The 16,868-nt window shown below is 34.9% G+C and overlaps 1 protein-coding gene across 3 annotated transcripts in view; it reads left to right on the forward strand.

The window, feature by feature from the left end:
• Nucleotides 1-16,868, forward strand: part of STAT4 (signal transducer and activator of transcription 4) — a 92,260-nt gene that overhangs the window by 48,222 nt on the left and 27,170 nt on the right. For all 3 annotated transcript variants that reach the window (XM_067741169.1, XM_067741171.1, XM_067741170.1), the window contains exons 4-10: nucleotides 5,231-5,329; nucleotides 8,190-8,282; nucleotides 9,205-9,283; nucleotides 12,086-12,175; nucleotides 13,682-13,829; nucleotides 15,451-15,609; nucleotides 16,414-16,506. In XM_067741169.1, coding sequence (XP_067597270.1) covers nucleotides 5,231-5,329; nucleotides 8,190-8,282; nucleotides 9,205-9,283; nucleotides 12,086-12,175; nucleotides 13,682-13,829; nucleotides 15,451-15,609; nucleotides 16,414-16,506 — 761 coding nt within the window. The remainder of the gene's footprint in view (nucleotides 1-5,230; nucleotides 5,330-8,189; nucleotides 8,283-9,204; nucleotides 9,284-12,085; nucleotides 12,176-13,681; nucleotides 13,830-15,450; nucleotides 15,610-16,413; nucleotides 16,507-16,868) is intronic.

Genomic DNA, 16,868 nt, shown 5'->3' on the forward strand with positions numbered 1-16,868 from the left:
CATAGTAGTGTATATATGCCAATCCCAATCTTCTACTTCATCCCACCCTCCCCTTCCCCCCTTGGTAATCATAAGTTTGTTCTCTACATCTGTGACTCTATTTCTGCTTTGCAAATAAGGTCATTTGTACCATTTTTCTAGATTGTACATATAAGCAATATTATACAATACTTATTTTTCTCTTTCTGACTTATCTCACTCTGTATGACAGTCTCTAGGTCTATCCACATCTCTGCCAATGCCACTGTTTCATTCCTTTTTATGGCTGAGTAATATTCCATTGTATATATGCACCACATCTTCTTTATCTGTTCCTGTACTGATGGACATTTAGGTTGCTTCCATGTCCTGGCTATTGTAAATAGCGCTGCAGTGAACATTAGGGTGCATGCACCCTTTCAAATTATGGTTTTCTCGAGATGTATGCCCAGGAGTGAGATTGCTGGGTTGTATGATAGCTCTATTTTTAGTTTTTTAAGGTTTTTTAGGGTTTTTTAACCCTAACCGTAACTTCCATACTGTTATCCATAGTGGCTATACCAATTTATATTCCCACCAAAAGTGTAAGAGGGTTCCCCAAAAGGATCTTTAAAAGGATCAAGAGTACGAGTTTGGATTATGAAAAGCAGTGTATCACTGTAATCTTATGCCTAACTGACAACTGCTGAAGGTACCACCATATTTAATTTAAACTGTAAACAATGTCTACGAATAAGAACTTCTTCAAAGATGTTATTAGGAGTGAACCAAAAGGGTACAGGTGGTAGTTGAGCTGATAGAGTATTGGTTAGACATCTTCTGGAACAGACATCTAGGAACCTGCTATATAGTCTAGTTCTCAGTGACTTCATGGACATGTATCTGAACAGTTGCCTAATCATTTCATGTAAAAGTATAATGGTTGTGAATCATGATGGCATGACTAGGCCACTACAACCCTCAATGCTTCAGTCATCAAATCATTTCAAGACCATTTGCAGAAGGAATGTGAGTGAGTCCTGGTTCTTGTCTGAAAACTTTCTGTTGAAAACTTCTGGTAAGATCAAGGAGGTGCCAGCATCGAAACTCACAGAATGTAGGTAATAGTGGTGCACATTGAAAGAGATGCTGCATCACTGACTTTCCTGGTGGCCCAGAGGACATTATTTTATGGGAAAAAACATGAATGCCAATGAATCTAATTTGAAAAGAGATTCAGAAAAGTTGAATTGTAAATATGCAAAGAAGTTTTATGAATACATAACCAATTTATTTCATGTATATTTACTCTTTTATATAGGTATGTGAATATGTGATATTAAATATCTATATGTTTAAGTAAATCAAGAATTCTTTCAATAGGATGAAATAAAAATTCTAAGTGATAATAAGTATTATGTCATAGTTTATATTTTTGTTTCAAGGCAAAAAGCATTCTTAACAATAAAGGTCGGTTCATAGTATTGAAAGATTTGACTCACTAGTAATACATAACAAGTCTGAATGTGTATGAAAGAACCACAAGAAGAAAAATTCACAAACTAGATTTTAACATGCCTCTCAATATGTGATAAAATTAATGAGGCAAAAAAATCAGCAAGGATTTTTTGAACAAAACAATTAACAAAGTTGGGTTAATAAACTTTTGTATAAGACATTTGCACCCAACAACTGCAGAATTCACATTTTTTACAAGCTCACATGGAATATTTACAAAAAGTCCATATGCTGGGCCACAAAGCAAGTTTCAATAAATTTTAAGTGACTGAAGTCATTCAGAACATCTATTCTGATCAGAATTTTAAAATCTATAACAATCAATAAAAAGGATAATAGAAAATCCCTATCTTTGGAAATTAACCAATACATTTCTAAATAAATCATAGTATGAAGGTGAAGTTCTGACTGATATTAGATAAATGAAAAGGGGAAAAAATATTATCAGTACTCATACAAGATGTGATTTGTATTTGCAGAAAATCCAAAACAATCTACAGATGAATTTTTAGACTTGGTAATAGATATTACAAGTACATTATTAGAATTATTAAGAGTTTAGCAAAGTTGTTGGATTTAAAGTCAATATATAAAAGCCAAATATATTTCTACATACCAGTGAAAACAATTAGGAAAGAAAGATACTATCCATTATGAAAAATACCAGCTACATAGAAATAAACCTAGCAAAAAATGTATAAGATCTCTGTGGAAAATTATAATGCTTAATAGAGAGACATTAAAGAAGACTTAAATAAATAGATTAGAACACAAAGATGCCAAGTATCTAAAGATTTAGTGCCATTCAAATTCTCAACTTGTGTGTGTGTGTATGTGTGTTCGTAGCTTGACAAGGTGATTCCAAAATTTATGTGAAAAATGCAAAGAAAAGCTATTCTACTTGACGTCAAAAACTTATTATACAACTCTAGTAATTAAGACGGTCTGTTGATAAAGCAGATAGAACCATAAGATGGGATGGAGTCAGAAGCAAACCATCCATATATGGGCACTTGAGTTATGACAGTTGGCCCAGCAGAGCAGTGGTAAAAGAACAGAATGTTCAATAAATATTGTTGGAACTGATATTCATAAAGAAAAAAGTGAAAGGGACCTCTCATTATTAAGAAGCTCCAAGTGAATTACAATTAATGGCAAAATTCTAACAGCTTAATATATATATATATATATATATATATATAGGAATAAACCTCCATGGCTATAGATTAGGGAAAGATTTCTTAAGTCATAAAAAGCACTAACCATAAACAGAAGAGTTAATAAATTTGACTTCACTAAAATTAAAAACTTCTATTTATTGACACTAAGAGATAGTGAAAAGAGAGCCACAGAGTAGAAGATATTTGCAGTACCTACACATAAGAGAGACAGACTCACACTAGAAAAAGGGCAATTTCTCTTCCGTCCTTCCTCCCACCAACACACACTTAGGGGTGGGTTTTCTTTTGTTATTTCTGTTTTTCTGTTTGTGCTTTTTTTTCTGGGGGGGGGTGTCCATGGTCCATATACATGGTAACTACTGAAAGGTGAACATAACTACATCTTTGATAACGAAAATTTTAAATGCTAATTTGAGACTCACAGACATAGAAAACAAACTTATGGTTACCAAAAGGGAAAGTGGAGAGGGGTTGATAAACTAGAAGTCTGGGATTAACAGATACACACTACTATCTATAAAATAGATAAACAACAAGGTCCTACTGTATAGTACAGGGAACTATATTCAATATTTTGTAATAACCTATAATGGAAAAGAATTATACATATATGGCTGAATCACTTTGCTGTACACCTGAAACTAACACAACATTGTAAATCAACTATACTTCAATAAGAAATAAATTTTAAAAGCCTGATCATTAAAAAAAGTGCTACTTTGGTTTTTGAATCTATAGCGGTCAATTTTCCATAAGATGTTTTCATCTCATACATTTAAGTGAGAGCTAAGTTAGGAAAAATGCAAAAAGAAAGTGAAAAAATAGCCTGGATAAAAACAATAGTGATTCTTTACTCTTAACAAAGGAGAAAAAATGAATAATTTAACCTCACAAGACATAGCGGGAAACCAAATCTGAAAGGGAAGGTAGAAGAAATTCAAGCAGGAAAGAAAAATGAAAAAGTATAGACAAAGGAGCTGAGAAATGCTGAAAGATAGGATCTGGATAATCAACAATGAAGAACTCCTGTAACGGTGAGAAAAACAAAGACAAATAGTGGTGATTCTTGGGATCTTAGAGGAACTCCTGATCTTGGATAGGAAAAGCTTTCAACGTTACATAAATGGCAGTCTCCAAATTAGCCCTGGGAGAAACCCTTTATTTTCATAAGTGGAATATTTTAAAAATAAAGGCAAAATGAGCAAACATAGCTTTTCTTGGTGAGTTAAATGGAAGGTATATGGGAAAACAAATCAATGGGAAATTTTAAAAACAAGAACAAATTCAAACTAGGGAGAATCTGAAATTGTCAGCATGCAGGAATCAGAAATTTGGTATCCCTGCTTAATGAATAGGATAATTTTAATTTCTTTACCTTAAGAGTTTCTGTCAATTCATTTTTGTTTTTTTCTTTCGGAGTGTTCTCATTTGAAGGGGAAAAATGTTTTAAAAGCTATAGAATATGGAAAAGCAGGAAACCAGATACTTGGTGTTTACCCTGGTTTTACAAATAGAAATGCTAATTAGAATGCATCATCTAATAAAATTGTGGCCATGGTCAAGGCCTTAAAAATGTTTACAACCAATAACCTCATTTCTTTCCAAGAAAGACCCTTTGGTTTACTAGTCTGTATAATCTACTTTTGATTATTAATTTTCCACTTTTATCTTTTCTGCTATTGCCCTTTGGCCATTTCATGGATAAGTAGCACCTCCTTCAGACCGGAGGGCAGAGGGAAACTAAATAAAGGCATTTGTCTACATTTATTGTGTTTCCTGTTAATCCTGCCATGGAAGGGTCTAGTAACAAAGAAGTTTAACACTACTGACTAAAATGATGGTGTTTTTCAAATTAATCCTGCAAACCAAGAAAACCTATAGGTGCCTGGCAGGTAAAATAAATGAGTGCCTAGGTCACTCAGTGCTGGATACTATGGAAACTATGGGTAGTACATGTTCCCCTGAAGGGATTACAATATTTCAATTTACACAACATACCTTATGGCTGAATTAGACCCACAGGTTGCCAGTTTACAATATCTGAACCATTAGCATCGGTAATTAAAAAATGTATATACTTAGATGTCATAAAAATATTGTTGCTAAAATGTGTGTGATAGAGTTTCTCTCTAGCATACCGATATAGTTATGAGCTAATTGACATGAAGAGCACCAAACAGGGACCAAAAGAAATGCGTTAGGCACACCATGTAGTACAGAGTTAACAAATGAACAGCTGGGACTACCCTAGTTCATAATAATTTACAAAGAAGTAACGCTTGTAAAACTTATCCTAAGCCCAAAGTAAACTGATCCTCCTGAGTGTGTGTTCAGGGTCTTTCCTACAGAGGTGCTCAAGAACTATTTTTAATTATTAAAAATAACTTCTGGGGACAGAGCAATATGCTGCATAGGCATCTACATTCACAATATTAGTTTCTGTGGCTTTATAATAGAATAGGTTGTTGAAACAAATCCCAAATAATTTCACATATTTATTTGGAGATTATTTTTGATTTGCAAATAGTGATGTATACATTGAAGATTTTGTGTTGTTTTTCACTTTTTTTCAGGGAAAATTTCATGGAAATCCGATGCATGTGTCTGTGGTTATTTCAAATTGTTTAAGGGAAGAGAGGAGAATATTGGCTGCAGCCAACATGCCTGTTCAGGTAACATTTTCTTCCATTGTAATCTTGTTATCACCTGGAACTCAATTTTTCTGAAACAGAAATTCTAGTCTTCTTTCCAGCCATCTTCTTCTACCTATGTTGATGGTCCCGTCATCCTTCCAGTCACTTGGAATCAAGGTCTTGGGATTATCTTTGAATAGTTCCTTTTCTCTGCCTCCTTATTGAGATAACTACCAAGTCTTTCCAGAGTTTGTTTCTAGAATCCTATCTATACATCCTTTGCTGTTTCCACTGCTCACACTCTGGTCCGTGGTCTTACTATATCAGTTGAGGAATAGAGTAACCACCTCCGGGCTGAATTCCTAACTACCATTTAGGCTCTGTTTCTCTCAGCATGTTTATCCTCAGGGATTGATCTTGTGCAAACCCTTCAGTAGTTCCCAATTTCCTACCCGACAAGTCCAAACTACTCCATGAGCAGGAATTTTGTCTTACAGAAACTCCATAAATATTTGCTTGTTTATTGTTTCAGTGTGCTTTGCCTTGCCAATAATATTTTAGATTATATTTTATCCCACTATGCTGAATGAACTCAGAGCCCCCATCAAAGATAAGTAGAGGAATATGAAGTCCCTGGGAATACTTTTTCAGTTAATCCTTTTGAAAAGGAAAGAGCGTGTGAATAATCAACTTTCCACATGTCACACTCTATAAGTTAGTAAATCACACTAGTGTATTTATTTTTGAAGATCCAAGAAAAGTATCTTTTTTCAACTATTAAAAATTCTCAGATTTAGTTGCTGTCAGGTTATGGTTGTTTTTAGAGAAGTATGAAGCTTTAACAACTTACTCTTATTTTTTAGATGATAAAGAAGAATGGTATCACCTTTATTTAATTTAAAATCTAAAGTTAGTGAGTTTCTAAAGTAAATATAGTTTGATTCAGTGCTTTTTGGGTGAACATTGAGATGCTGTTACTAATATATGATATTCTCATATATATTCTGAGCTGTCCTTTTTCGTAGCCCTCTTATCTCTAGTCATTTTGTCTGTGTGTGTGTGTTGTTGTTGTTCTCTTCATATGTCAGGTATCAGGCAAATTAGAAACATTTATTCGAATAGATGCTCATCAAAATCATTCCACAAATAATCTGCTAGTGCTACATACTACCACAAAAGAAACACTAGTTTGTAAATTTTGAACCAGTAGACAAATATAGGGAGATACACACACACACACACACACACACACACACACACAAATACAAATAATGGGGGCCAAAATGAGAGTGAATTTTACAAAGGCTTTACCCATCTGAAGAATGTGATGTAGTTGAAAAAACACTTGATTGACAGTCAAGGACCTGGGTTCCACTTGAGATTCTGCCACTGATTTGCTATAGATCTTAGTCAAGTCATCATCCTTTCTAACCATACGTCCCCATCCAACTGTAAGGTGAAGGGTTTACTGACATTCTAACTCAACTCTAGATATCTACGTAAACGTTATATCTATGGAACTTAATGCCAGATTATTAGAGTGGCCAAGAAATGGGGCTTGCGGTTCCTAACGGCGCAGACTGGTAGTGGTCCGTGGCCCTGGCGTTGGGGACCCCTGCTGTAAACCATCCTCTCCTTTGGGGTGAAGTGGGGAGAATAAGGGGGAAGAGAAAGGGTTGCTTCTTCATTTACCTGCCTGGGACATCGAGGCTTCTTCCCCACTAGGGAAAGTAAAGCATAAATGAAGCTAGATCACATTTGGAACCCAAAGTGGTTAGCACCAGAGTTTGGACTTTACTGTAGTTGGTGGTGAGCAAAATGGGAGAGCCTTGACATCTCCAGACTTGCCTTTGAAGTTTGGTAAAGGGCGAAGGAGAAGGATGGGGCTGGAGACCAGGAAACCTGAACTCAGGTGGTGGGAAGGATGTGCAGAATGTCACACATGAGAATAAATCAAAGGGAAAGCTACTCTTAGAATTTAGAAAAGGAATTTAGGATCCTCAGATGAACACATTACTGTTAAAAAGTTCTTTGAAAAGAAGGAAACAATATTGTCCTTCTGTGCAGCCAACAGAAACATTTCACAACATTCCACTGACCTTACAGCTTCAAACATAATGAATATAACTGTTAAAAATCATGATTTTCATATATATTTAATCACACAGAAAGCTGTTTATAATGTGTTACAGAAAGAAAAATAAAGTTATAAAATCATACTTAATATGAAAAAAAAAAAGAAATGGGGCTTGGAGTAGCTGGTTAGCCTTTCTATTTAGCCAGCCTAACATTTTTACATATTCTTTAGCAAACTCCCTTTGTTCCAATGTAAAAATAAATCTTATCCTGACAGATTCAACATCCCTAATTCTGAATTTAAGTCCAACTTAATGTAGTTTCACTATACTAATTTTTAAATTACATGTATTCAAAAAACAATTACATGTATTCATTTTATAGAATTTCAAAAGCAATATGGGTCTGTTATAGAAAATTAGGGGAAAAAAATTTAACCATAAAATCATCTGTAATTTTACTGCTCAAAGATAGCACATGATAATATTTTGGGATGTGTGTGCTTCAGGTCACATGTACTTGAGTTTACATGTCTATACATATATCCAGATTTTTGTAAATAAATAAATAAGTATAAATATATATACATATACAAGCAACAGAGATCACAAACATATGGTGTCTTATAATTTGCTCTATTTCTTAACAATTTAACACTACTTGTATGTCATTAAATATTTTTCTACAGCATGTTTTTTAATGGCTGTAGAGTATTTCATATCATACTCATCCATACCTCAGTTCAAAGTATATTACATATACTACATTCTTCATAAACCTGTTTTATCAACATCATCGAAATTTCAAGACATTGTTTTTCCAGGGACCTCTGGAGAAATCCTTACAAAGTTCTTCAGTTTCAGAAAGACAGAGGAATGTGGAGCACAAAGTGGCTGCCATTAAAAATAGTGTGCAGGTGAGTGATCTCTTACAGACACCAGGAAAGTCTAGCTGTTGTCACCATACTATGCATCTTTCTCTTGTGTGCCCAAAGTTAGTGCGTACAGAAATCATAGGGTAATTTGTTATAAGATAAATATCTCTCACACACTACGTTCATATTAGAAAACATTTATTTGTGGGAAGCTTTTAACTTCAATTTACCGGAAATTAGGGTTTCCACACCAGACATCATCAGTGAGAAGCCATGTGACCTTAGGCGAGTAAGCTGCTTCACACCTCTAAACCTCTGCTTCTTCATCTGTAAAAGTGAGGATAACCACTGTAACAGGATTGTTGTGAGGACTACGTGAGATAATACTATATGAAAAGCCTTTAGCTCAGATCTTGACACCGTTATATCTGAGCAGAAAAACGTCACCAGGTTTGGAGAAGAGTAAAAGTAAAAATCTCAAAGAAATGAACAGGAGACACAGAGGAGCCACAGATATTTTTTTTCTAAGAGGTAGAGAGGAAAAAAATTTAGACTCAATTGTCATAAACTATATCGTTTGAGAATGGAGATTTTAAGCAAAAAGATAGTTGGTACGTTAATACAGAGTTGTATGGAGCTAAAATGAAAAAAGTATCCATACTCTCCGATAAAAAAGATATTAGTTGCATCATTTGGAATTAACTGAGAAATGAGAGGCAAGATGCTGAAATTTGCAAACACTCAGGAAGAGAAAATGGAAGAGCAACCTCAGTCTGGTTCTTCTAGTGCTATTCAACGTTCATGGGCATTAGCTCTTTAGAAATGTAGATTCTGTATAGTTAGTCTGGGATATTACTGGGGATTGCAAGCACCAAACTGTGTATTTTGAAATACTGATGATGGATGATGTTGTTGCATTGACGTGCTTAATTGTAACAACAGAGTATGTTTTCTTTGTAAAAAGATGACAGAACAAGACACCAAATATTTAGAAGATCTGCAAGATGAATTTGACTACAGGTATAAAACAATTCAGACAATGGGTAAGTTTTTGTTTTGTCTATAATTCCACATAGGGACATAAAGGCAATGTGACTAGGGTTTCGTCTTTGCTGCAGAGTTGATAAATTGATCCCTTTTTTTGAAGAGAGTGTGCAGGAGAAGTTAATTTATTTTGCTTCCTCCTTTTCTCTCCATATAAATATATCTTTTTACCCATGATTCAAAGTAAATTATAAAGCTCATGAGAAATCACCCCTATTTCAGGATACATCTCCAAAAAGTAAGAACATTCTCCTATAGAATCAAAATATCATTATCACAACTAAGAAAAGTAATAATAATTGTCTAATATGATCAGGAAATTACTAATATTATCTCTAGGTGAGTCTTTTAATATAATTTTAAAAAATTAAAAGTAGAAATATGACTCTGTAGGAAATTTAGAAAGTAGAAAAAAGTATTACAAAATTAAAAACCACACAAAATTCTGCTATCTAGATATAAACACTGTCAAAATGTTAGTGTATTTTCTTCCAGCCTTTTTCCTGCACGTTCAAATACATACATACCTATTTATTTACGAAAAAATTGAAATCATCTTGTACATAGTTTTTTGTATAGCATTTTAAACTAAAGTTTTATTTTATGTATTTCCTCATATAAAAAAATCTTCAAAACATAATATCAATAATTGTGTAAATACCAAAATGTAAGGACACTGAAATTTATTTGACTATTTCATTGTGGTTAAATATTGAGGTTGTTTACAATTTGATGTTTTTAAAGAAATATAAGGAAAGAATGATAAAATTTATAAAATCTAAGATTTACAAGTAATAACATTTAGAGTGTGTTGCAATTAGTGGGACAATTGGAGAAATTCTCATTAGTTCTAGATTAGTTAATAGGATTGTGCCAGTGTTACTCTTCTGGCTTTGAACATTGTACTATGCTTATCTAAGACACTAGAAGAAGCTGGATGAAGGATATATGGGAACTCTGTACTATTTTCGTAACTTTTTTGTAATTCTAAAATAATTTTGAAAAACACATTAGATATAAATTCTTTGTACAGATGATTTACAGAATCATCCTTAACTACTGAAATGTTAGCTTAAAATTTATCTGGGGGCTTCCCTGGTGGCGCAGCGGTTGAGGGTCCACCTGCCGATGCAGGGGACGCAGGTTCGTGCCCCGGTCCGGGAGGATCCCACATGCCGCGGAGCGGCTGGGCCCGTGGGCCATGGCCGCTGAGCCTGCGCGTCCGGAGCCTGTGCTCCGCAACGGGAGAGGCCGCAACAGTGAGAGGCCCGCGGACCGCAAAAAAAAAAAAAGAAAAAATTTATCTGGAAGGAAGTAGTATGGGTGATTGTGATCAAATTCTTTGTTAACTTTCCATCTAAGATTTAAAAGAGAGGATATTCATTTTTCCTGGCATAAGTGAGATGTGACATGTCCTTCTGGCACCTTCAGGATGTCTTGACTCCCATGAAATGTTATTGAATATGTTCATAATTGTATGTACAATGTTTTTTCCTTTGGAAGAAATGACACAAGCACAGGTTTCATCAGCTTATCAAAGGGGTCCATGATTCTTAAAAGGTTTAGAACAACTGCACATTTAATCAAGCATTACAATTCATTGAAAGCAGCCTCAGCCTAAATTTCATATGTGAACCATGAATTTTATGAAATAGAATATACATTAAAATATACTGTTTTACATTAAAACAGTAAAATTATTTTGAACTTAGTATATTACAATTAGAGTTACTTTAGTATCTTGCAGTGCTTCATAAGCATTATGAAGAATAAAAATGATTATTACTTAATCAACAAATATTTTGTTGATTATAAGTGAAAGGAAATGTTTTAAGGGAAATGAAAGATACATGGGAAACAAGTTATATCTTTGCTGGTGAAGACTGGAAAGTTTTAGCTAGTGAAGTTTTGAAATGATAAAATGCCATATCAGCAGGATTTTGCTACATATGGGATCTAGGAATTCGTGAATTTGTGAATTAATACAACCAGAAATGACTTCTTGGAAATCAGTGCTCTTTTGTTGAGGACTTTGCCACAGCATTGTTTGGGGGCCTCTTTTCACAATAACACAATTCAGATCAGCATTCCAAAACTTCATTTATTATAGAGATGAGCAGTTGGTATAAGCAGTCACTTACTATATACCAATAAAGTTTTAGTTCAAATTAAATAATACGATGTTTATTGTACATCTGTCATTTAAGAGGATAAATCATTTTGGGTTTTGTTCAGTCAGAGATTTTTCTTAATTTGCAACTCTTTCCCACTTCTTCTGGTTTTACTGTGAGGCTAGCCTGTTTTGCAAAGAAAAAGAGAAAGCAATGGATTTAGTCTTTATTAGTTAATGAGACTATGTACTATAAAACGGCAACTCTTCCAGGAGATTGAGTAAAGGCATCAGGAGGGGTCAAATATGATTTAATCATAGGCACAAAGAAGGGCCCCTTTTCTTTCTTACACATCCCAACCAACCAAGGTCATTATAAATGTAGAGATGATCTAATAAAGAATCCGTTATAAAAACATTTATATTCTCCTCTCTCCCTGCCCCCAAAAGGAACATTGTGTGAAGAATGGTGTTCTCTCAAGGTCTGTAAGGTAGAGAGCTCATCTCTGGCCTGCTTGGATGTAATCCTTCCTGGCAGCCAGGGATTTACTTCTAAGCTCATCACTAATGGCCCCATTTAGGCTCTTGCATCATGGGATCTTAGGATGGCAGGTTACAGCTGGCTTTGGCTTTCAGGACAAAGAGATTCACCTTGGAGAGGACTCTAAGTCTGATCTCTTTTCCTTCACAGATCAGGGGGACAAGAACAGCGCCCTAATGAATCAGGAAGTTTTGACTCTGCAGGAAATGCTGAACAGCCTGGACTTCAAAAGAAAGGCTAGTGAAGAACTTTAATTGGGCCTTTTGCCTATTTTTCCCCTTTTTCTACATCTAGTCCTACTAGATTAAGCTCTGAAATTAAGCTCTTTGATTTTATCAGTTCCATTTATGCTGAATGAATAAAAGGCAGTGTTTCTAGGAAGAGTATCATACCGTTTGCCATGCTTCTTCACCTAAGTTTACAAAGCAGAACCCTTCTAGAGTCTATTTATCCTGCTTATGTGGTACATGTACTGTAGCTACCATTAATTTCAAGGTGAACATTTTACCCAGTTTTTTTTTTGCCACTATTTCAGACATGACTGTTTAAGTTGCTATACTTAATATGCTGGGATGAGTTCTACTGCACATGTATAATTAAAATATTACTTGACGACTACTAAAACTTTGTTACAGAAATAAGTGTCCCAGTTTCTATTCTGAAAAATGACATTGTGCTAAATAATTCTGTAGGTTTCAGGAGAGTCCATTGAGACCTGAACATGTTCAATCTAACCTCTTCCCAAGGAGAGGAAGAAAATTTTCTGGCTCAATAAAATATTTTGAAAGAGGAGAAATATCTCTCAATTCTACCTCTCCTTGAAAATAGACACATTGAAATTTAACCAGTCACTGAAATCAATAGTTTATTTCTAAAAGTTTGGCTTCATCTTTTTGTGCAGGAATTTGTGTAAGCACAAATACATGTAAAATTTATTTTCACCCTAAATTAATTATAAACTTAAACAGTTATATATCAGATTTTAAATATGTAAATATTTAACCCAAGATTAACTTAATGCTTTTATGCATAATAAATCTATGCTATACATTTTATGCATGCCATCTTATTCTACTTTGAATAAGATTTTAAGGAGAGGGGGAATCTTAGAAATAATTCAGTCCATTCACCTGACTGTATAGAGAAGAAGATCAAGTCCCAACAAAGATAAATGGCTTGTCCAAATTCACATAGCTGTGGCAAAGCCAGGGTAAAAATTCACATCTTCTAATCCCTAGGCCTTTGAAAGTTATGTTTTCCCACTATGCTTCCCCAAACCCAGATAAAGTGGTACTAAAAACTAACACAGAAAGGCTTAAATTCTAGTCAGTACATTTAAAAATAAATGCATAAACATAATTATAAGAATATAAGTTCAATTTATAAATGGCTTTTTAAGAAGCAGATATATGGCTTTTATGACTACAGGATTCAGTATTGTCACAGGAGTTACAAATTCAACCTACTTATAGTAAATGATAGTATGAGAGTATTATGTGCTATTATGAGAGTGTTAACTATGGTCATGCTTCTTTCTTCATGACATTATTGAATTGCAATAATTTAATTATTTGAAAAGGCAGTGCTATGGCAGATGGAAGGTAGTATTTGGTAAAATATTTGGTCAAAATTTTAACCAAGGCTTTATCTCCCAGGTCAGACAAATTATTTTATAGGTTAAATTATGAGTAACTTTGGTTGTGTGTCATAAGAATCTTCTCAGTAGTCACTTTTGTCTTCAGGAAGCCCTCAGTAAGATGACACAAATAGTGAATGAGACGGACTTGTTAATGAACAGCACCCTGGTGGAGGAGCTGCAAGACTGGAAGAGGCGGCAACAAGTCGCCTGCATCGGAGGTCCACTCCACAATGGGCTCGACCAGCTCCAAAACTGGTAAAATGAACTGAATTTAGTTTCTAGTGAAAACCACAGGAAGTACACAACAGTGTCGCTTAGCCAGAGAATACAGGCTTAGACGCAAATGTCAATTCATTCAGCTTATTGATGGCTTATTAGCAGCTGGAACTCTACCGTTGAAAACAAATGGATGTAATTGTCTGAGTGTTCTTAATTTCCATCCCTTTGGGGAGAAAAATAAAGCATCTATAGAAATCTATAGAATGCATAAGAATTGCTTATTTTCTTATCTAATATATCAATCTTAAAAGACTCAAATGAACTTTTTCAAATCAGCAATAAATACACTTTCTTGAAGGGCATGAGAAGCCCTGGCTTCAAACACTGTATCTCATTTTTAAAATGTGTATCTTAAGGTGTCAGAGTTAAATATTAGTTTTGTGTTTTCAACAAAGTGATTTATTTTTGTATTTAAATGAAAAAATCTCAAATGGCTAATACAACATGGCATCCCCTGCCTGTGTACACATGCATACATGCAATTATGTACAGATATTATCCTTTGTATTAAAAAAATGTTTTTTGGTTTTCCCCTTCATCAATGTAAAAGAAAACTATGTGAGTGAAAGAACAATTAGAAAATTTAATGAAAAAGAAGGAAAATTTTCAGTTGAAATCTGAAATTGCTTTCCAAGGGTACAATCCAATACAATGAAAAAGCACAGTAACTGGGCACACTTGCACTGAAAGGTCTGCACTGCCAGGCCTACTTCTCAGGAAAAGTAACTGGGCTCTTTTTTAAATTTATTGATTTTCCTTGGGGAGATACTTTGATTCTCTAACCTCATTGTACTCTGTTGTTGTGAAAACAAGATAAACAACAAAGGGAGCATAGCAGATAATGGTGCTCATACCAAATTCAGTAGGGAGTTTGCAGTTCTTTCTACAATGTTATGTGGGGAATAAACTTTCAGTAGAAAGAGCTGCTGTCAGGGCACATGGACTTAGCAAGTCTCATGAGACTTCTGCCTCCTCTTAGTTGGAGGCCTCTTCTGTGTGCCTTTCAATCTCCCTCCTTCCCAGACTTCCAGCCCAAGCTGCCACCTCTGTTTCTAAGGTAAGATCCAAGGTAAAACTCTAAGCAGATACCTTTCTCCAGGAAGATCCACTGATAATTTTTTGGCTAATACTTAGGACCTGTAAAAAATATATATGGGGGGGTCATACTGTTTTTTTCTTCAGTATTCTTACACATAACATTCTTCATATCATGTATTTTTAAAGTTTTAAATTTGCTGTCTTTAGTGAGTGCAATATTTTTTAAATATATGTGTTTAACAGACTTTTTAAAAAGGATAATTAAAAGGGATTTCGTTCCAGACATTGACAAAATTTCCTAAATGATTTCGTATCTATAACTGAAGGTAAAAATTTTAAAACATTGAAAACAGTTAACATCTATCATGCATTTTAGCAAAAAGCTGGGTTAGGAAAATAAACATTAAAATAAAAACTGTCACTAACCTTTAATGGAATTAAGTGACTAATTTAATTAATTTAATAATTATTTAGTAATATTTGCTAAATATGGTTAATAGTTAAAATGGTGGATTGTTAAGTGGAAAACTATCTGCGTTTTTCATTTGCTGTTCGATAGCTTTACACTGTTGGCAGAAAGTCTGTTCCAACTCAGAAGGCAGTTGGAGAAATTAGAGGAGCAGTCTACCAAAATGACATATGAAGGGGATCCCATCCCACTGCAAAGAACACATCTGCTAGAAAGAGTCACCTTCTTGATCTGCACCCTTTTTAAGAAGTAAGTCAACACTTTGCTATACACCTGAAACTAAAACAACATTTACATCAACTATACTTCAATTAAAAAAAAAAAAAAGGAGTAAGTCAAATGTTATCCATTTAAAGGCCTCTTGGGAGCCTCAGTCCTGTGGAGTTGGGAGGACACCCTGGCTGGGTTTTGGTGTTCAGGTGAAGGAGTGGGAGGGAAGTGTTAAACAGTGAGCCTCAGGGTGCAGTGAATAAAGCTCCAGACAGTTCCAGAAACATTTCTACTCTTCACTGTTTATTCATCAACACTTCTCCCGCCACCTAACTCGGTTTTTCATGAGCCACCACATCACCCACCCAAAGTTCATTTTTCATCTTTTAGAAAAGAAGATGTCAAGGATTTCTTCTCAAGTACGTATCCAAGAAATGAAGGGTGGAGAACATGTTTATGTTTATAAGCTCATCTAAAGGGAAAAAAAAAATACTAGTATGTACCAGAAATCCTAATGTCTAGCTCAAAAATGGCATGAAATTAACTTTCTACTTGATGTTTAGTATGATAAAAATAGACTGGGGCTTTTATTCTTGACCCAATTATAACAATCAAGAGTTATTTACTGTTGTTACTTAGGGACAGTCTTTAGGTATTTCCCATCTCCTGGTATTTATTTATGAGAAGTCTTAGAAAGATTTGAGCTTAACAAGGGTTTGAATGCCTTCTAAGTGTAGAAAGTTTGGATTTTATAAGAGGACAGCATCCTGTTACTCTGTGGTTTTCAGCCTGTCAATGTTTCCAGTGTTTTCAAATGACGCGCTTTATTTCCTTTGAACCCAGCTCATTTGTGGTTGAACGACAGCCATGCATGCCAACCCACCCTCAGAGGCCGATGGTACTTAAAACTCTCATTCAGTTTACTGTGAAGCTAAGGTAGGCAGAATGTATTCTATCATTTCATATTTATGATGCCATAGCCACTGTGTGATTAAGGCTAGTTGCTCTCATTGTGTCTTTCATTCAATTATTCTTTACTGAGCACCTCCTGCATACCCAGCACTCAGCTATGGTAAGTACCCACAGAAATGTTAAGGTGAGAGCCCTGCTTGTAAAGATCAGAACAACGAAGATGAGGACATGAGAGTTATTAGCATGAAATCACAATATCGGACAACATGGGATTAATTGCTCAAAAGGCTGACTTGAGAGAAAACTGGGGAGCCTGGAGAATGCCTTGTGGTCACTGAGGAAGGACCTTGAGGGAAGAGCAGGGGCGTGGGAGAGTGAGACTATAG

The sequence above is a fragment of the Pseudorca crassidens genome, chromosome 6, assembly GCF_039906515.1.
Source record: "Pseudorca crassidens isolate mPseCra1 chromosome 6, mPseCra1.hap1, whole genome shotgun sequence".
In the NCBI taxonomy this organism is placed as follows: Eukaryota; Metazoa; Chordata; class Mammalia; order Artiodactyla; family Delphinidae; genus Pseudorca; species Pseudorca crassidens.